We start from the raw sequence: 21,407 nt of genomic DNA on the forward strand, positions 1-21,407 counted from the left end.
CGCCACGCTCAACCGTCACATGGCATGCACCAGGCTAGCTCTTGGTTTCCCTCCACCAGAGTGACGATCGAGTTAGCGCACCAGCAACGGTCCCGCCTGAGGCTGTGTAGTTCCGCGTACCCATCACGCACGCACCCAAGAGTGACGACGACGGTCACTCTCCTCACTTGATCAGACGCATCCGGCTTTCGCCGTAAAACAGGAGAAGCAGAATGCCGTGTGCCTTGCGATGCCGGCCCAAGTGCTCGCACGCCATCTACTGGGACAGATAATTACGCTCTGAGGGGTTTCAGTGGGCGCCGCATGGTGGCGCCACGGAATTGCTTCTAACGATCAACGCCGCCGCTGACGCTGGCTTTTGTGGTGGCGGCATGCAATATTTTTGACTTACACCTTGACGCCACTCCCTTGGTCATGTCGATCCCGGCGCTACCACCGGTGACTGTGTTCAGCCGTTCGGGGCGTTTTTATGCCCGGTAAAGTGCATTCTGTTTGTCGCTAACCGCGGAAAACTAAAGAAGAAATTCTGAAAGTCAAGGTGGCATTCCAGCAGCCTTTTGCAATTGACAGCCACTCCCAAAGAGTGCACACTTTGCAAAGGATTCGGTCGCCTATCCCGCTTCAAAGTTTTCTCCTTAACGAGCGCGTTTTCATTCGCGTGGCCAAACGATATTCTGACGACAGTTAACTCTCGTGGAAAGAAACTCATATTTCTGAAGTTATCCTGACTTACTTTATCAAACAATCCAAAACACTAATCGCAGTGAGTAAATTTATTCATTTGAGTAAACATGCAATGTGCATCCCGTTTGCATCAGTAGGAAAGATCTCTTGCACCTTCATTTTTGCCAAATGCTAATGACACTGCTCAGGTTATTAGGCCCTTCCTAGTGATGTTGAATGTTTCGGCCAACAGGTTTAAGAGTGATCCCGCTCTCTAATTTCCCCGCCAAATGTCAACGCAGGGGTCTTCAGAACTCGAAGCCGAGGCATCTTCTCTGCTGAAATGGACATTCATCGGAGCGTCACTGCTGTCAGCTATCGAACTCACTCAAAAAGCTCAAAGGCAGAGCTCCGTCCGACCTGTCTGCATCACATTGTGTGACATTGTCTATCTGGTAAGTAGACCAAAAGTTACGGCTTCTCCTAGTATTCGGGTATTGCTGGTAGTTAACTACCCAAGTGATGAAAATATAGTGGTTTAAACGCGGTGGCATAGGCATGCTGACGGGCACGATAAATGTCACCACTCCTTAATTCACGTGGCGTATGCGGGTTAAGGAGTACATAAAAGTTACTTAATTTTTTGGTAGGGGGATGGGATGGTGTCTACACCTTGGATGCTGAGAAATATAGGCCAGATGTAGCATAAACAACTTTGCAGATTTCTGAAGCGTCCTTGTGAGGTCAAGAATGTGGCATATATTCGCCGTTTTACCGGTGTCTAGCACAGTGCTACACCTGCCATAGAAAAGGAGGGGGGGGGGAATCAAGTACAAAAAGTGCAAACAATTAGCTGACACTGAAATACTGCGCCTTCAAGCACGCAGCGCAACTGAGAAACATCGCCGTGCCTCGAAAACAATGTGACCTAATTATTTAAACCAGCAGAAGATACAGTTTGTTAATCCTTGAAGGCCTGAAGAAAAAAAAATGGCTCCAATCCACGCTGTGAAGGCGGTTGCAAAACAAAGCCTAAAACGACACCCACAACAATTGCCCGAGTGAAGTCCCTTGAATTCACACACGTGGCTCTACAGAGAGCGAAACCAAAGATTCGGCCAGCCGTTACCTGGAATTCGCGGTGGCGGAATCCCGAACGCAGTAGCAGCGTCGGCCACGGCCGGGCTACACGGGCGGACGCCGGTGGGGCGCTGCGAGCGCACGACGTGAGCAAACGTGTGGTGTATCGGCTCCGCCGATTTTCGGCTGGAGCCGCGGCCCAAATCATCCTATCCAGGCAAAACTGGCATCGAACGATCCGGAACATCGCGCGGAACAACTGGATACCAAAGTCGTCCAGGTGGGCCCATTTTCTACGAATTTACAGCCGTTTTAAGAGCGAATGCTCTTTATAAGCGACCCCAAACCATCCACCGCCGGCGGCGGCGTCCGCAGTGCTCCTCTATATTTAAGAAAGAAACAGCATCCGGCGCCAGGTTTCGATCCGAGGACTTTGCGGGCCGCAGCCTGACGCTCTACCGAATAAGCTACGGACGCGACGCTGATATCGATGTCAGAACGCGCCTTATATCTTTAACGCACTCAAACTACGTCGTCAGCGGCGTGCGTTGGCGACTCAGCGGCGTTATAGCGGCTTGATAACTGCGTGGTGTACACGTGATACTACAAACCCGATGGAAGAGATGGAAGAGAAGGCGGCGAGGTGGTGGGCTGCGGGGGCCGAGCGCAAGCGCCGCAAGCGGGCCGACAACCGTGCATTCGCACTTTCACATTCTCCCCCTCGGGGAAATGCGGGGGAATTTTTTTCGACCGACCACGTGGGAGCCGCCGCGGCGACGCCGACGCCCGGCCGGGCGAAATCGGCCTTCCTAGGACAAAATGGCAACTTCCGCGCTCCAAACACGCGGTTACGACTCTGAGACGATGGCGTGGACCTCGGTCTCCGCCACCGGTGACCAAAATTCGATGGGTTTTCCGAAAATTCGGAGTCAAGCTTTACTGCAAGCGGCTGAACGCCGCTTCCAGGACAAAGGCAAGATGACGGCGTCCGACGTCGCCCCGTCCATCGGCTCGTCGGTCGGAAAAGTGAACGCTCCCGCGACGCGCGCCACGGGAAGCAAGGGAAAGCTGTCCACGAAGTGGAAGCCGCGCCCAATGCCGAAACCCGCTCCCGAAGACTACGTTATAGTCATCAAGCCCAGGCAGCATGTTTCTCTTCACGAGGCGTTCACGGAAACCGGCTACGGCATCGCCTTCTCGGCGTACCTCGGGCCGGAACGGGCCCGCGCCATCTCCGTTCTGCCATCACGAGACCAAAACATCATAATCGTGCATACCCCGGACATCGAGGCGGCCGACCGGCTCATCGGGGACTTTGCTGTAAATACCGAGAAGGGATCGGTCCCGCTTTATGGTTACCTTAGGTAAGACGGCGGCAACACGTGCTGCGGAGTGATCGTGGTCCGTAACACGGATACTACGGAAACTCTTCAACATCGAGTGTGCTGGCGTGCCGACACCATCGTGGAAATCCGAAAATTCGGAACATCAAACAAGGCACGCATCACCTTCGCGGGTAAGGAGAAGCCCCGTTACGTGCATTATGACAACATGGTCGTCTCTGTGCAAACCTATTACAAAACTATCCCGGCCTGCATCCAGTGTGGGGTCGTCGGGCATCGAGTGGATGCATGTCCAAACCTGCAGCCGAACACGTGTGGACTCTGCGGACTCCAAGCTCCGCTAGTGGAGGGGGTGCGGGCCCCTCACAACTGTGTTCCCCGTTGTTGTGTGTGCGGTGGCGCCCATGTCACCAACTCTCGCGACTGTGTGGCAAAATTCCGCAAACCCAAGATAGCCGCCCAAACGGGCGGAAAAAAGAAAATGACGCCCAAGAAAAAAAGCCGCCATCTTGGGTCACCCCACGACCAGCCTCGCCGGGAAACCTCTAACATCAAAAAACCACCTACTGGAGGTGATGGAAAACGACTGTCGACGGTGTCACCACGACACGGCGGTCTGGAGAAACGAACGGCGGAGACGCATGGCGAGACCAGGCCCTGGGTCAACGCCGTCAAAAACGGACGCCAGGTGAGCGGTTCGGGTGGTGCTGCTTCCTCCTCCTCCCTTCTCACTCCCCTCCCAAGGGCGCGGAGCGCCGAGCAAGATCAAATAGCAGCACTCAGGGCCCAAAACGAGAGAGAGAGAGAGAGAGAGAGAGACAAAACTTTATTAAACTGAGCTTGTCTTTAGCGTGAGAAGTTGGTGGTCGTTGTTATCAGCCCAACGACGACCGAGGCGGCCCTTGCGATCAGGGAGGTCTGCACCTCCCTGTCGTGGGATGCCAGTGCTTCTCTCCACTGCTCAGCTGTGGTGATTCGGGGATAGGGGTTTTGGGGGCAGGCCCACAGAATGTGGGGTAGGGTGGCTGGGGCCCAAAACGAGATGCTGCTAAAGAAAATTAATGAATTAGAATCCAAAATCAACCAGTCTCCTTCTCTCACCTCCCCTCCCGCGGCTGAGGTGATGGAAAGTGAGCTCGTGGCGCCGAAAGCGGCAACAAGCGCGGAGGTTGCATTCGAGGCCCGTTTTGACGCCCAATTCCGGGACATAGACGCTCGATTCGCCGCCATGGCAAACCAAATCTCACTGATGGTCAACACCATCTCGAAATTGCAAGAGACAATCCCCGCGATGATTGCCCAACAAATTACGCATTCCTTGCGCCCCTCGCGCAGGACTGGCGGTCCCTATAAGGACGTATCCGGCCGCCCTGTCAAAGGTTCTAGACGCCTCACAGAGGCAGATGATGACGAAAGCTGCTCGCTCTCCGGTATAGAGGACACCCCCCTCACCGCGAGTGCTGGCTCCGGAACAGCGTCGCTACAATCCTGCCTCAACCTAACTGACCATGGCGAGCAACCCTAAGATCAGGCACTCCCGAAGAATCAATTCGACCACCCCTGTTTAAATTGTCCAGTGGAACTGTCGAGGCTTCCGCTCCCGCGCAAAGCGGGCGAATCTGCGACTTTTCCTTTCAACTTTCGACTCGCTTCCGGCGGTGGTTGCCCTCCAGGAGCCAGGGAGCGGCGCCACCCTTACAGACTACATAACCTTCCAACAGGACCCCTCTTCCTGCGTATGTGTGTATAAAAATTATGCAGCTAATTTAGTCGACTTGGAACTTCAAACTGAATATTCGTATGTGATGGTGACACTTCTTCCGTTTAAGAAACAAGATTTACCACTTCACATACTCAACGTCTACTGTCCCCCCCGACTAAAAAATGTAACGTTCGCAGGACGTTTTAGCCGCGCTCTAAAGGCTGCGGGGAGGGAGCCCCTGGTGATTGTGGGCGATTTCAACGCCCACAGCACTGTCCGGGGGTACGTGCGTGAGGAGAAGCGGGGACGCAAGCTAGCGGAACTTGCGTCCACGCTGGGCCTGACTCTCCACACCGACCCTGCATATCCAACGCGGGTGGGTAACTCCGTGACCCGGGATACGTGTCCGGATCTTACCTTTACCAAAAATATTACACACGCAGAATGGGCCAACACCGAGGAAACCCTCGTTAGTGACCACTGCCTTATCAATACCACCATAAGGACTAAACCATTGTCACGGCCCCACGCACAAGCTCGGCTCCCCGACTGGAATAAGTTCCGGCAAAGTTACATCAATTCGGCCTCTATTCACGAACAAGGGTACCACACATGGGCACAAGGATTGGTTACACACCTTCGTTCGGTGGAAACTAAAATACAGCTCTCAGAGGCAACGCCGGAGGTGGACACCCACCTTCTGCATATCTGGGAGGCGCGGCACAGCCTCTCCCGCAGATGGCGCCGCCAAAAACACAACAGAAAGCTTAAAATTCGTGCCGCAGAGCTCACCCAGCGAGCGGCAGAGTACGCGGCCCAACTCGCCGACTCGAAATAGCTGGACCGCTGTAACACGGCGGCCAGACAAATGTCTAGCCGGAGCACGTGGCGCCTCTTCCGCGCCCTAATTGACCCGGCTCAAACCCGCGCTGAGAAACAAAAACATCTCCTACGAGCTATTCATAGCTTCGATGGAGATACCTCAAAATTAGCGTGCAAGCTACGCGACCAGTATCTTTGCACTCAGCAGGACCCCCGAGGGCCCGCGTACTCGTATGCAGGTTCCGAGAACGCGGAGCTGGATCAGCCGTTCCAGCTGCATGACCTGAAGGCGTCCCTAGCTAAAATGAAACGAGGAACGGCACCGGGCCGGGACAAGATAACTGTGAAACTGCTTGCCAATCTTCCCGACCCCGCCTATGAGACCCTCCTCGCTTTCATCAACTCGATCTGGCTTGGTGAGGCACCCCTCCCAATCGAATGGAAGACCGCCCTGGTAACTTTCATTCCGAAAGCCGGCAAAGCCATAAACACAGACAACCTCCGCCCCATCTCCCTCACGTCTTGTGCGGGAAAGCTGATGCAGACCATGGCGCGGGACAGGCTGTCTCTGTTTCTGGAAAACCAAAATGCATTCGCAGACACCATGTTCGGTTTCCGCCCGCACCGGTCCGCGCAGGATGTTCTGCTTCAACTCGACCGAGAAATTCTCAACCCTGTCGAATACCCCCTCAACGATAAGGCAATACTCGCCCTAGACTTGAAGGGGGCTTTCGAAAACGTCACACACGAAATTATCCTGCAACATCTCTCCCAGACCGACTGTGGACATAACACCTTTCGGTATATCACGCAATTTCTCTCGGATCGTCAATCTTTCATCCGAATACAAGACGAAGAACACGGCCCCTATCAACTGGGAACGAGAGGAACCCCACAGGGCGCGGTCCTCTCGCCGTTACTTTTCAATCTGGCTATGATGAAACCTCCGGCTCAGCTGGCGAAGGTCGAAGGCGTCCAGCATGCGCTGTACGCCGACGACATTACCATCTGGGCCAAACACGGATCGGTTGGAGACATTGAGGCCAACCTGCAGCAAGCGGCGGAAATTGTGGACGCCTACGCCCGCCGCTGCGGCCTTCAATGCTCCCCGTCCAAATCCGCATTTGTGTACATTCGCCCGTCGCCTAAGTGCACCACCACAATGAAACTCTCCCTGGCCAGCGGCCCGATACCCGAACACGATGAGATTAGAGTACTTGGCCTCTTTATCCACAAACATCGACGGGTAGATACAACAATAGCCAAACTGCGTAAGGTGGGGGACCAGGTGGGCCGGATGGTCCGCCGGGTTTCTAACCAACGCGGGGGATTACGGTGCAAAGATGCCTTGCGGCTGGCGCATGCATTCGTGATCAGTCGAGTCATCTACTCGACTCCTTACCTCCACCTGCGCAAGTTTGACGAGAACGCCCTCGAAGTGATTCTCAGAAAGATGTACAAGCGTGCCCTCGACCTCCCGATAAACACGTCAAACCAGCGCCTCATGGACCTGGGGATGGTAAACACTTTCGCGGAGCTCCGGGAGGCACACTTGACTAATCAATATACAAGACTTTCAAAGACGCCGTCGGGACGCCGCCTATTAGCCCGGCTACACATCCACCCCACAACACTAACGGAAGAGTGCGTACGCATCCCCGAAGTCTGGAGATACGCCCTGCACGTGCGCCCTCTTCCGGCCAACATGACACGTGACGACCACAGTGGCAGGCGCCTGGCGCGGGCCGAGGCACTGGCCCGCCACTATGGGAACAAGCACGGAATCTTTTACGTGGACGCCTCCGGCCCTCACCATGGGGGGTGGTACACGGCCACAGTCGTCCACCAAAACGTCGCGGTAAATGGCCTAACATTCAGAGCTCAACACAAACACATGCGGAGGAAGTCGCCATCGCGCTAGCAGCCGCAGACCAGGAGTCGCGAGTCATCATCACCGATTCGAGAGGGTCCTGCAGAAACATTGAACAGGGGTACATTCCTCACTTCGCGTATCGTATCCTTCAAAATAGCGACTATCTCGGGGCCCCCGCGTCTCGAACGATCGTATCGGCTCCTGCTCACATGGGCCTCGAAGGCAACGAAACGGCAGACGCCGCAGCCCGCGCGCTCACTCTCCGGGCAATGTCTTCAGACCCTTCCGAAATGGATCCCGAACCCAAACCGGCCCTCACTTTTCGAGAAATTACTGAATGATACCTATTCGGCCACGCAATTTATCCTAAGCCCTGTAAGGGCCTTACAAAGGCAGAGGAACGCACCCTCCTCCGTCTTTACACCAAAACACTGCTGTGCCCGGCAGTTTTAAAACACTTTGATCCTGCCTATACAGGACAATGCCCGTACTGTGCGGAGAAGTCTTCGGACATCTTCCACATGGTGTGGGCATGCCAATCAACTCCGAACCTCGCCCCAAAACCCAACCCCACCCGGGAGGACTGGGAGGCAGCCCTGCTCGGCTGCTCCGACTTAGTGAGCGAGAAGGCCCTGGTCGACCGAGCCCGAGCCGCGGCGATCGCCAATGGGCTTCTGTAATGAGGAGCCCACCTAGTGATTGTGAGAGGTGGCGCCCTCCGGGCCACCTCAAACATCTTCCCTGTATATACCAGCATTAAAGTTTTTCAGACAGACAGACAGGGCGGACGCCGCCGCTGTAGGAGAGAGGAAACGGAGAGAAGCGTCATTCGAAGGGTTAGACAGCGGAACCTAGCCGCCCTGATGTGCTAGCTTGCGGCTACACCATCGCGCTCCATAAGCGCAGACACCGAAACAATTCGGCATGTGAGCCTAATGATTCCCATTTATGCCGATTTAATCTAGTTAGATTAGTAAGTTTGAGAATTGCGAGAAAGGTGAGGGAACTATTTTAATCGCTATTTGTCAGAACCAGTTGCTACTTTCATCCTTTGTAATACCTCTTTAAACACAACCGAACTGGTATTCACCAATTTAGAAAACGTAGTCCCATTTGTGGCAAGCAGTGTTCAAAAGGAAGCGTTTCTCTAGCGGCCAGATGTCTGCATGTGGTTTGTACATTTTGTTTTCCCACCCTGCAAACCAATCATTAACGTATGTGTGCGGTACGACCACTTAATTCCGTCGGGTGCGGGGTTACGCTGGAGGTGCTGTCGAACAAGTTATTCAAGCCATGCGAAGTCAGCGCGCCATGGACGCGAAGCGCCAAAACAGGGCCAAAACAACAATCTCTAAAGCAGACGACAAAGCCGCACCGCCGACGCCACCGGCGGCGAGCAGGCACTTCCACGCGGGGAGCGCTAGGTTAATTCGCCGCTCCATAAACAGTGTGCTCCATGAATTTGAACCCTCCGCCGCCCTCTCCCCCCGCCGCCACCTCTGCCGCGTTGGGAGCTTGTTGTCCCGCACGCCACGAATGAACCGTTGGCTGGTAGAGCTTGAAAGCTTTGCTTTAAAAAGTGTGTCTGCGCCCGTACATTCGCACATCACGGCATGCTCGACATAATCGCTAAACATCCTAAAAGTGGGATAGCGGTCCCTGGAAAAGCTTATGTGCCCTACACATTGCCTTTCCTAATTTCTTTTTATCTTTTTTGCCAGGTTTGCAACTTGCTCACAATGGCGCTCTATATATGTGCAACCTCTGCGTCATTCATACCCGGCGGGATAACGACGACAGACGTGGTCTCCGCTGTGGCGGTAGTGAGTATATAATCCCTCGACAACACATCTTCGCTTAAAGGATATTTCATCGTAGCTTCCCCTCACGCCAGCCTAGCGTTAGCTTTAGCTATTTTTGCGGAGCCTAAAGGCCTGTTTGCAGAAAAGCCGGCGTCATCGCCGGAGTTGGCGCGGAGCAAAATAACTGCATAGCGCCCCTTTGCGACACCCACTGACACCGCTGAGATCATGAGGCGCGGCTCCAAAAAACGACGCGTGAGAAACAGCGCATACTTCACACCGCTCGCAACCGTTGCAATTAGTGCGACGATGAGAGCGATAGGGCAGAATGCACCGCAGGCAGCGCACGCTGAAGAGGGTACGATGGATGCGCTGTCATATATCTGTTCCGGGCGCACTGCATAGTCTTTCTCATTTTAGAGCACGATGACAAGGACAAGATAACAACGTTAGTAATTTCAAAAGAAGTAGCCTTTGGAAACTCACTCATTCTCGTTTCATTCATGGAACACGCGTTTTTAAGCGATAAAAGGAAAGCAATATTGAAAACCTTTAAACCTTAGCGCTTTACTGCCGTGATATTGGAAGCGTAATATGGTCAGCACTAAGAACATAATTATCAGACTATTACCTGCACGTCAGTACTCAAGTGATAAGCTCAAATTGAACTCGAGGCCCTACTACAATCGTTCGTTTTTTGACGGTGCCTTTCGTCGGCGGCCGTCGATCGCAAAAACAAGATTCTGCGTGGACATGAAGAAACTGCCAGAAATCGGCTTTGTGCCAGAAATTTGCGCCGGAAATCCATACATCGCGCAGGTTTTGTGGGCGCCGAATTGGTTTCCACCTTTTGTAGTATGCACATAATGTTGTAAATCCTTTACATTTTGTTCATGTCTTGGACATGAGTCGGTGTTTCTGTATAAACGTGTCGCATGAACCCACTATGCTAGACGACTTGCTAAGGGCCCAGGTGTTTGTGACACCAATGTTTTCTCGGCTCAAATACGTGAAAAAATAATTGCGTAATTGAATTATCAAGAAAATCCGCATCTGGTTTTCTTTCTATATAGCATATTTTTTCGACGTTCGTGATAAAAGTTGTACCATTATTATCGAGGCAAAACAGTCGTCTTTTCGAACAAACTTTATATTTTGCCTTCATTGCCACTGCAAAGGTGAGGATGCAATGACCTCGAATTTTCGTGCGCGCTCCTCATGCGCCATCGTTTATCACAGCGGATAGCTGTCACAAGATTTGTGCAGCGCCAGTTTTTATAAAGTGCCAATAAAGATGAGCGAGTCGAGGGAACACACATGTTATGTATGATAGTTTCCAACTCAAACCCTTACACCTCATGTGTATATGCCCCATCGGCTGCAAATACGCGTGGCTCAGCCACTGCACATCCATGCTGAACTCCGCAGCAATTGTTGACGATCGTAAAGGGAGTGATGTACAACCGGTTATCTCTAACCAGTGTTCATGTGTCCTGACAGCCGAGGAATGCCTGCTTGGCTATCCAAATTTCGGACTAGTATTGATCTGAAGAATACCGCTAAATAGGTCGCAAAGGTCGCAAAGAAATTTCTGGTGTCATTTTTTTTTGGTGAGGAGAAATAGTTTGTATATTTAAAAATGTCCTTTGGTGAATAATAAATAATTAAATAAATTTTCTTTCCATAGGTACATTTCATTAAATAGTACATTTGTACCAGTTTCCACATGCGCTGCATCGTATGAATGATTATATGTATCCTCCACAAGTCGTATCTAACAAATAATTACGGCGTAATTAAACTTACAAGGTACCATCTCTCATTTGGCTCAGCCGTTATGTATCGGCTGGACAACGCTATGGCTCCGACCAAAAGCTTTACTTTGATAAAAGTGACAATTCGAATATGCTTGTTCGTGTGTGTGTGTGTGTGTGTGTGTGTGTGTGTGTGTGTGTGTGTGTGTGTGTGTGTGTGTGTGTGTGTGTGTGTGTGTGTGTGTGTGTGTGTATGCGTGTGTCTGCGCCTGCGTGCGTGCGTGCGCGTGCGTGTGTGTGCGTGTGTGTTTTACGCAGTTAGACAAGATAACTAAGGAGGCACGCACTCTTTGCACCCCCAGGTGAGAAACGCCTTGCTTTTTTTCGCGAACTTCTGAGAGGACACAAACCTTCGTGACTGATGGTTATTTGCAGCGAATAGTTAAATTAAAATGTGCCAATCGGGCGGAGCAATTGCACGCACGCCTCGAAAAGCTGCGTCTTCCCGTTCTAAACTAACTAACTAACTCACTCACTCACTCACTCACTCACTCACTCACTCACTCACTCACTCACTCACTCACTCACTCACTCACTCACTCACTCACTCACTCACTCACTCACTCACTCACTCACTCACTCACTCACTCACTCACTCACTCACTCACTCACTCACTCACTCACTCACTCACTCACTCACTCACTCACTCACTCACTCACTCACTCACTCACTCACTCACTCACTCACTCACTCACTCACTCACTCACTCACTCACTCACTCACTCACTCACTCACTCACTCACTCACTCACTCACTCACTCACTCACTCACTCACTCACTCACTCACTCACTCACTCACTCACTCACTCACTCACTCACTCACTCACTCACTCACTCACTCACTCACTCACTCACTCACTCACTCACTCACTCACTCACTCACTCACTCACTCACTCACTCACTCACTCACTCACTCACTCACTCACTCACTCACTCACTCACTCACTCACTCACTCACTCACTCACTCACTCACTCAGTACAGATGGAAATGTTGGCTGCACATCAACAGAGGGAGTAAAGACACAATGTTCAATGGAAGGTTTGGACCCAGGGAAATTCAATCCGGCGATGAGAGACCGCATTGATCTAGAAAACTTCCGCTGCAGTCAGGTGTTACCGGATAGTATATAATTTTCTTATTTTAGCAAACCTCGGTACAAACCCCCAATGTTCCACCAGGGCTGGATCACAATAAGCGTGGTATGGCAGCGCTTGCGAGGCTTCTGCGCATCAAACTTGCCGCCCTTGATTCATGCCTGTTGCTTCGTTGCTGCTTTCACCGATCTCCTGCTGCAGAAGGAACAGCTAGTATCAAACCCGGTAAGAACTTTATATTTCCTTAACTGTAATCCACTAACTATGACTGCTGACGCGACATGCCTTACCCATAATTTTGTCTTTTGTGGTTGTTACTAGAGGTATTCCTAAGGAACCCATTATGGATTTCTTGTCCGCGTCATTGTCTGGCTCTTTTATAGCATACACGTGTTATCTTTCTAACATTCCTGGCTGGATTTGCACTTCCTGGATTCTTCTACCCGCGAACGCCATTGGGCTATATGTAGGAGTAATCGCTGCAAGGAAGGGCCTTTATCGTGCAGAACGGCCCCCAGCTGATCCCTTGATAAGTTTGTGATTACATCTATAGTTGTGTACCGGTACGCCCATATTGAGTGCTGCTCCTTTGCCCTCTTCTGGCGGTGCGGTTAAGTGGAAAAGTATAGCCGGGCGTACCAGGGTATATTTCGGAGATTAACAGCGCGAAAGAACGGTACAACAGAGGAGTAGACTACCACAGCGCTGCCGCTAAATCAGTCCAGTTTTTTCGCGCTGTTATTCTCAGAAATATGTACCAACTGGCCCGCCTACAATCCGTGTACCAGGGTATAATTCCGCTAGTGTGGAAACTGTGTCTGCCTGTAGCCTCTTCAAACTGTATTCTCATTTAGTGAGGCTTTTGTCCGGATGTGGATGTGTTCTTAGCCAGAGCATCAATATGATTAAATTTTGGGCAAACATTACGGTAGCCATGTACCTGGAAGAAGGGTGGCACAGGGTTACCGGGATTAAAATATCTAGGTTTTGGCAGTAATGCACTAGGTCCCCGGTGTCCTTGTGCTTCATAGGCGTCCATATGACGAGTGGATTCTTTGGTTCGTCTGTAAAATGTATTTGGCGATGCGTTTATTGACGGAATCTTCCATATTTTGTTTAGAGTATTGTAGCAACTTTGGTAAATAAATTTTCCGGGCTTGGGAAGCGATGGATTGGTACTCGCAAATAGAATGGCATTGGGACACTCATACTTCCATAGGCTTGAAATATATCATTCTGCCACAGAGGTTTTCAATTATATGTATTTTTTTGTTCACTTATCAGAGTAGACATGGAAATGCGCATAAGCCGACAAAATCAAGCTGCATTGAAACCACTTCACAACGCGATTTCATCGGCGTTTGTTTTTTGCAGATGGGTCATTGCAAACCCGATAATCAAGGTAATGTGAAGACTATCTTGCTGTCATTGGTGACATTTGCAGCCCTCGGAAGCTTTTTGTGCGCCTGCTTTCGAAGCAGCCCCGTGCTCGAAAGAGCCACGTCTAAGGTGAGAAATTTTCCGTGTGCAAAGACGATGAATTATGTATGCGGGAAAGCGTCGGAATTATCAAATTATTACATCCCCGCCGACGTTTCGTGTAATGCGGACTGCATTAAATTGGTCGTGGACGTGGAACCGCATCGCTTTCTGTTGGAAGTGTTTTAAAGTGTGCCTTTAAATGAATCGTTTTTTTTTCTAAAGGTAAACGAGGCTACAGACGAAGAAGCGTTTAGTCCATGTGGTAGACTGGTGGGAATGACTGCGATTAGGTAAGTGCCGTTCTACCTTGGTCCTGTTTGCGGTTATTCTTGATATGTTCCGGTTTCTACAGTAAGGGGATAAAAATTGAACACATGCGCATATGAGGATGAAAATACACAAATTATGTTCGATAAGAAGAATTGGAAATAGTCCGTTTAGTGTAATATTAGTAGTTCACTTCATCGTCTGAGCTGTTCGAATTACGAATTCCACGACATTCGTCTTGCTATCTACGTTGTTTCGTAAAAACAATACGCATCTGCAGGAATTTTCAACGCGTTGACGACATTTAAGGCAGTTTGTAAAAAATACTATCACCTATGATGCACAGAGCAGTGTGCGTTTGCCCTTTAGAGGGTGTTATACTGGAGATTGCAGAAGCTTCAACATTTGTGTTTACGGACGCTATATTTATTGGCTCACGCTAATTGGTTAAATCGCACTTACCGCATTTTTTTTGTTGTAATGTACCATTGTTGTTTATTTTTCTCAAGTCACATTATCAAGGCAGCGCGTCGATCAAATATCATCGAAGATGATATTCGTCCCACCATAAGGCGGCTGAAGTGCCGCTACCTCGTCAATCGCCTGTATACGTATCTTCAACCGAAATGGTAAGACCGACGAGTTCATTTGTTCTTGCTAAGATAACATGTCTGCGGTTGTCGAAGTGTTCTTTATGGCCTGCACACACAACAGAAGTAGATTTGGGAGACTTTTACGGAAACCAAAGCCCTTCTTGGTTTTTAAAAAACACTTACTATAAAGAATAGGGAAAATAGCATTCGGCAATACCAACGATGGGCACGAGCAAAATTGGCACTACATTTGGTAAAGTAGACATTATCAAAAAGGAGAGGAGTGAGAGAGTGTGGAAGGAGTTCTTATAGATATTTGGTTCGAGGTGGGTCGAGAGCTCTGGGCCGCAACGAAGAACGGGATGGTAACTTAGGCTTTGGAGAACGATAAAAGTTGCAGGTAGTGTAGCAACAGGTGTCACAGTAGCGCCAACTAATAGTTCCGGGAAGGGGTAATTGTACGGGTATGCCATACGCAAAACGTTTATTGAGACAAAATGAACAAAAAAAGAGAAAAAAAAATGTGGTTGATGTCTTCTTCATAGGAATCGGTAAAACATGAAAGTGAGATGTGCCTTCACAGAATCAGTTGACTGTTTATTCTGCATCGATATGAACTTGCACATCGCTATTTATATTTTGTCGAATTGCCACCGTCACACTTATTAACATTAAACACTGGATTGCACGCGCCGGAGTTATGAGTAAACTCGAATGAAATCACAGCCGCTCGCAAACAATGCGAACGAAACCGAACGGGTTGCCAGCGAATCGTTTTGTGAACTCATAGAGTTTCTTGGTAAGAGAGAGAGAGAATGGTTTAATGATACTGACGAGGTTTGTCCAGCAAAGAGCCTGATGTGCTACGTCACGTGAGAAACGAAATGAGTGAGAAAAGAAAGAAAAACAAGAAAAGAAAGATAAAAGCAAGAAGGAAGATAGAAAGAAGGAAAATAAGAAAAAGAAAAAGTATGGTGAGAATTGGAGTTGCAAGCAAGTTCAGTAGTTCGGTATAAAAGGAAATGTTGAAGCACACTCGCGGAAATGTTCGCTTCAAGTTGAACAGAGTTCTGAGACCACGGAGTAGCCTAACGGGAGCGCGGCCCATTCAGCGTTACCATAGCAGCCATGCTGAACACACACATGTGCGGCTAGTAAGTGTATATAGTAAGAAACTGTATGGGTAAACTCACGGTCCGCTGCAGCGAAAGAGCATGATTTGCGGGGCTGTCTTGTGGGTGTGCATGGCGAGTGGCAACCTGCTGGCGCGTCGCTTTCGCAAATGTACGTGCGACTACTGCGTCCCTGATCCGTGAAGTGTACGGCAGACGGATGCGTTACGAGGAGCTCAGCTAGCGCCAACTGTCGGCTCTCATTAGCATCTTGATGCACTTCTTCGCTTCCCTTCTATTAGACGGCAGCACCATCAAACTAGAGGAGGCTGTAAGAAAGGTACATGGCGCGTTCATGCGACGGTCTGCGCTTCAGCTCGTAGCGGAGTCGGTTATGCGCCTGGCACCTCCCGTTGCGGCGGTGGAGCAGCCGGCTTGAAACCTGGCGCGACCACATTTTTCTGGTGGTGTCAATTCCGTGACGTATATGATGTCAGTCGGATCTTGATGGATCCCGTCTTAAAACATTTTTCTGTTAAATTGGCTGCGTGTCCTCTTGCTTCTGTGCAATTGCTGTCGGAGACCAGAGTCGGCGCAAGTGCCACCGCTCTTGCCTCTCACACTGTTCCCCTCCCGTCTCGGAGCTTTTAGTGTCTAGCGGCTGCGCTGATTTTTAGTACGGCCAGACCTGTTATTGGCCCGCCATTTTTTGAGTTGAATTATCTCAGCTCTTTGCGCTGAATGCTTTTGTTTGTTCTCTTAACTATTTCTTGCTCCCTTATGATTAAGTTTATTAAAGAGAGGAACAGTAAAGCAGTGGCAGTGACCACTGATATTGTTTCAGGACTGCCGGAAGTGCAAGAGGACGCGTCACGTGCGCCTTCGTACGCGTTTTGTGGTGCGAGGGTCTCTGGGTGGCGCTGACGGGATTTGCTTATTATGCTACTATGATGGTTCGCGTGCCACTTCTCGAGTGAGTTTCCCACCAACGATTGTTGTCAAGCATGTTCCCTGGCAACGAGTGTTCTTTTTTGCTGTTGTGATACCCGAATATTGCGCTACAAAACGGAGAATGTGTTTTTACAGCGACAGCGCTCTTCTACAAGGCTACATGTTTCAAGGTCATAATGGCGTTGATAGTTTCACCCGCCAAGACGCCGTCTGTGCCATTCTTTCTTATTCTTTCGCTCAATAGATGCTCGCCGCTGCAGTAACGCATAATTAGGCGAGGGCTAAACGGTTGCTTCGCGTGTTGGATTGCTCAGCGCCGGCTGCGCTGTCTCTGCATGCGCTTCAGAGGAAGGGAACGACGTTACTAGGTGAGGGTTTATTGGTAGCTTATCCGGCGATAGGTACGGAATTTGTTATTCAGAGAACGTACTTTGCACCCGTTGTAACTCGACCGTCATACCAGCAGCGCTCCCGATGACGCTCAGCGTTGTGTACAGTCTTTCTGTGGCAGATCGAAGACCTGTTGAACGTACAGGCGCCGTCAGAAGTAATTTGAGCACGGGAGCTATGGCCGAACTAGACTTCCGGTATATAGCTCTCCTAGGGGAGCACAATATACAGGAACTCAGGGACGAACCGCAAAGGAGTGCCGTGTAACTGCACCGGCGGTAAATGAGTGGAGCCGAACACGCATGCACGCCTGCCGACGGTGATAGCCCATCTATAGTTCTCAACCCGCTTCTTCAATTGCGGCTTCGAGCAAATCATTCGCAGCATACTGGTCTCAGCGATGGCGCTGATAGCATACCCACGTAAAAGTATTGGAAAATTAAAATTGTCACTTCATATCCTTTCCGATTACGACACCTCTCCATCAGCTTGCGTGGGCTGAACGTGTGTGAGCGACGCTGCCAGATAGCGCCTGTGCTATAAGCACCATCACTGATACCAGTATCCTGTGAATAATTTGCTCGAAGCTGCGTAAAAGAAATTGGTTGAGAAGTACAGATGTGCTGTTCCCGTCGGCAGGCACGCATGCGTGTTCGGCTCCAGTTATTTACCACCGGTGCTGTAACACGGCGCTCCTATGCGGTTAGACGACAGGTCCCGTGGTCCAATTACTTCTGAGTTCCCCTCTACAACTCAAAAGCATACGGACGCCGACATGCCTCAACGTGAATGTTGGGAATTAAAAGTTAATGAGTGGAAATAGGAAACAATCAATTTCTGTAGTCGCAAACACTTCCACGCAGATGAGAAACTAAAAATATAAATTTGCCCGTATTATAGATTTCTATTCTTTTTTTTAACTGGTAAAGTTATATAGTTTTCTGTGCAACTCCTCCCACCCTGCAACAATCTACACCTCACATATTTTTTTATTGGTCTGTGAACTCAAACTAATCAGGATTTACCCTGAAACGACTAACTTTAAACTGATTCAGTAGATACCGGCCAATAAACAAATCACAATGACCTAAATTTTCGGCCACACAACGTCCTCATAGGCAGCATTCGGTACACATAAAAAACAAGGTGCTAGTGGGCTATTTACGGCTAGAGCCGATACCCGGCGATCAAGCGGAACCATATGAGTTACTACAATCGCACACGCAAGTGTATTGGCGCTTGTTTGTATGCGTTGCCACTAATTTCACAAAACCGCCCATATGTGGCTTTTTGAAATTAGCGTGTGAACGCGCCTGGCAGATCGCCCATGCTTTCCGCATTTTCCGATGGTCTAGCTATACTGGTGGAACTGTGGGGAAAAGTGGCAATATTGTTATTACAGCATGGAATTTTCTAAATGAGCAAAAGTTCTATTTTAACTTTATGATCTCTTCAAAACAGAGGGCCCTTTAAAAATCGCTATCAATTATTTGTGATCGCAGCAGATGTAAAGGGTTTATCAGCAAGCTAATTTATGGAATTTAAACTTTGGCACCTCCCATTCAGAGCATTAATTGAAGACGTCGCTAAACAAGAAGTCAGTGCCGTGATGATGCTTTTCGTGGCTGCCTGCATGGCAGAAGTCTGTCTGGCAGGCTTTCTGGAGTACCTGGCACGTCGACTATCTCTTCAAATAAAATTCCTCATGTACGGGGCACTGTTCTCAAAGGCGAGTATGGAAATCACTTTTCAGAATGCACAAAACTTTGCTTAGTAGTGTAAAAGAACACAAGCGAATTTCCGGAAGTTTAATTTGCGATTATATATTGTGCATCGAAAGGCAACTATTTTATAATTTGACAGTCTACGCAGCGTGTGGGACGAAAAGGTACGCGCTTGGCTGTGCCATACGGCATTCAAAGTCTCTCTAGGATCATTTTTCTACTATTTCCATTTCACAGGTGCATTGTAAGAGGCTGCTGGAATGGCTTAGGAAATATATGTTGTTTCTATTACAACTTCCCCTGATGGTTATTTTTAAAGCCTGATTAGGTGAAGCTTCCAATGGTCGTGTACTTGTACAGTGTTCGTTTCACTAGTACAGTGTAAGAAGCTGCTAGAATGGCGTAGGAAATAGGTGGTATTTCTAAAACATTTACTCAGAGTAATCCGTAAAACCTGCTTAGGTAAATAATCCACGGTTGTGTACTCGTCTGAGCTACACGGGAGTTTACTACTTGTTTCGGGGTAGATCTCAAAACACAAGTTACAACCATTCTCTGTAATCATACTCCACCCGTAGCAGCCTATGTGTTGACTGCAAAGAGAATTCCTTGTCGTTTGCAACGTCACGGTTAACTAATTATAACATGCATAACGTGACACTGTTATTTATCTATTTTCTGTGAAGATGACACGCATGAGCGCCAGCGCACTGTCCGAGACTCCAGCAGGATTCCTTGTGTCGGTGGTAGCGGTTGATGTAGAGAAGCTGAGCGTCGCAGCCGTCCTCATCGGGCGAGACACCCTGGGCATCCTTAGTCTCCCTGTCCTTTTGTGGATGCTGGCCAGCCGAGTGGGAGTCTTGCCGGTCACAGGCTGTGTGGCATGGCAGCTGGTCAGCATCATCCTTTACGTTGTAGCCTCGAAGCTGCAGGCATACTTCTGGGTGAGTAGGTTCATTACTTGATGTATTACTTGGTTTGCACCCTAAAACCCTCCTCATGTTGGCTTCGCTATAACGCTCCACAAAGGTCAATCAGCTTGATCGATGCGGAAGTTTGGCGAATGACAAAGCAAAAGTGCAATTAGAGCACATGAAGGAATCGGCGCATGAACAATCGCGCACATCCACGCCCTGAGTCGCCACAAAGATTCCATTTATAAAGCTTTAATCACATGGTCAACCCTCTATTTGCCAAATTCGCACATTGGGTTACGCTAATTGGCCTCTCGGGAGCGTTGGCTGAAGCCAACTTCGGACGATTTCTTGGAGGACATCCGCGAAGTGGTGGCTGCTGGGGCGGGTGGCGCGGAACAGTTGAGGAGAAAGCATGAAATGTACAAGTACCCCAAAAAGTAAACGGAACAAGGGTCGGAGATTTTGAGGGAATTTCTCCGCCATGTGCCTAGCCAGCCACCTCTAAGTAACTTTTCAAGAAATTCATTCTAAAATAAAACCGGGCCGCTCATAAAAATTATTCTCATTTCACGAAGTCGTGCTCCGTTTTCTTTTTGGGGCACCTTGTACTTCGCCTAGTAGCGGGCACACGAAGTGCAGACTTTATAAAATAATAAAAATGCCCTACGGATGAGTGTTCACGGAATAAGATCAGCAAATCTCTAGCAGAATATGAACGCAAGGGGGCGTGAGTGTATCTGAGCTTTAAAACAGCTTTATTATCCATGAGCCGATGGTGTGAATCAGGGTATTAAAACAAGCGTCAGCGTGCCATGAGCGCGTTGACAGCGTGGGCATTGGGGTTTGCAAAAATTCATGATTATGCACTGGGACTTTTACGACAAAATGAAAAAGAAGAGGATTCAATTTCTGCACTACCTCATACCATCTTATTTGCACCTAATCTATATGCACATTGTAGCTGTAGCCGCTTTCGTAGGCATGGAGGTTTGTCTGTAAAATTAACCATAACATTTCCTATGGTGCACGACGTAAAAACGGAATATCTGCAGCCGAGCTGAAATCATTCCTGGACGTAATTTGAAATTCATGGAAATAACGGTGTACTGGCCCCAAAATACAAGTTTGTTTTATCCAATGCAATAATGATCACTCGTGACAGGTGCATGCACGAATCATTGTAAGATTCTTTCCGTTCTTTCAAAAACCACAGGATGTATTTATTAGTATGTTTTTTTTATCTTTCAATCAACAGAGACACATCAACCACTACCGCGATGAGCGCTTGAGAAAATTGGCCGATGTCTTATCGTGTGTGCGGCTGGTGAAATTTTACGCATGGGAAGAGGCTGCGACCGATACTGTTACCAAATACCGGAAGAAAGAGGCCTTTTATATATTTCTCAACAACCTGTCTGATGGCTTTCTTGACTCGCTGCAGTGCTCGTCCAGCTCCGTGGTGAGTATATGATTACTTACCGTTACGCATAATTACTTTCGTTAGCTATAGGATAACCGTCAATAAATAACTGCTGTTCGCCGTGTTGTTTCATTAAATGTAGATGTTGGATTCATTTTCGCAAGAGAAAATTAAAACCATGGCCGCGTATTTGCTCCCTTTGTTGCAAATGTCGACGAAAGACGATGGTCGACTGGCGCCCCTGCCTTGTAAACGCCTCCTTTCTTTTTCCCGCTGACCTCTTATGCTGTTGCTATCCAGTCTCGTTCCTCCCAAAATAACACGCTAGAGGTTTGCTCAAGTCAATTTAAATTT

At 49.2% G+C, this 21,407-nt stretch overlaps 2 protein-coding genes and 1 pseudogene across 2 annotated transcripts in view; all 3 read left to right on the top strand.

Annotated features, from left to right (window-relative positions):
* The first annotated feature begins 997 nt into the window (after window positions 1–997).
* Window positions 998–18,766, top strand: LOC144139815 (uncharacterized). Its single transcript, XM_077672067.1, has 8 exons — window positions 998–1,118; window positions 9,205–9,306; window positions 12,282–12,422; window positions 13,572–13,706; window positions 13,902–13,969; window positions 14,456–14,575; window positions 16,496–16,624; window positions 18,559–18,766. The coding sequence occupies exons 2-8, from the start codon at window positions 9,223–9,225 to the stop codon at window positions 18,764–18,766; spliced, it is 885 nt and encodes a 294-aa protein (XP_077528193.1). The 5' UTR covers window positions 998–1,118; window positions 9,205–9,222.
* Window positions 2,563–4,611, top strand: LOC144138951 (uncharacterized; annotated as a pseudogene).
* Window positions 18,767–19,415: 649 nt separating the features above from the next.
* Window positions 19,416–21,407, top strand: part of LOC144139323 (multidrug resistance protein mrp-7-like) — a 46,457-nt gene continuing 44,465 nt past the window's right edge. Inside the window, exons 1-2 of the mRNA XM_077671706.1 lie at window positions 19,416–19,660; window positions 20,889–21,092. Of these exons, the coding sequence (XP_077527832.1) occupies window positions 19,553–19,660; window positions 20,889–21,092 (312 nt within the window). The 5' untranslated portion in view covers window positions 19,416–19,552. The remainder of the gene's footprint in view (window positions 19,661–20,888; window positions 21,093–21,407) is intronic.

Source organism: Haemaphysalis longicornis, unplaced genomic scaffold, assembly GCF_048455015.1.
Source record: "Haemaphysalis longicornis isolate Haplotype H1 unplaced genomic scaffold, Haemaphysalis longicornis Haplotype H1 scaffold_5, whole genome shotgun sequence".
NCBI classification, from domain to species: Eukaryota; Metazoa; Arthropoda; class Arachnida; order Ixodida; family Ixodidae; genus Haemaphysalis; species Haemaphysalis longicornis.

Bases quoted from the DNA above. Each gene is read 5' to 3' on its own strand.
- LOC144139815 (XM_077672067.1), top strand. From the start codon at position 9,223: ATGGCGCTCTATATATGTGCAACCTCTGCGTCATTCATACCCGGCGGG. The intron at 13,970-14,455 runs GTAAGTGCCGTT...ATTTTTCTCAAG, and splicing joins GTGGGAATGACTGCGATTAG to TCACATTATCAAGGCAGCGC. The intron at 16,625-18,558 runs GTGAGTTTCCCA...CCTCCCATTCAG, and splicing joins GTTCGCGTGCCACTTCTCGA to AGCATTAATTGAAGACGTCG.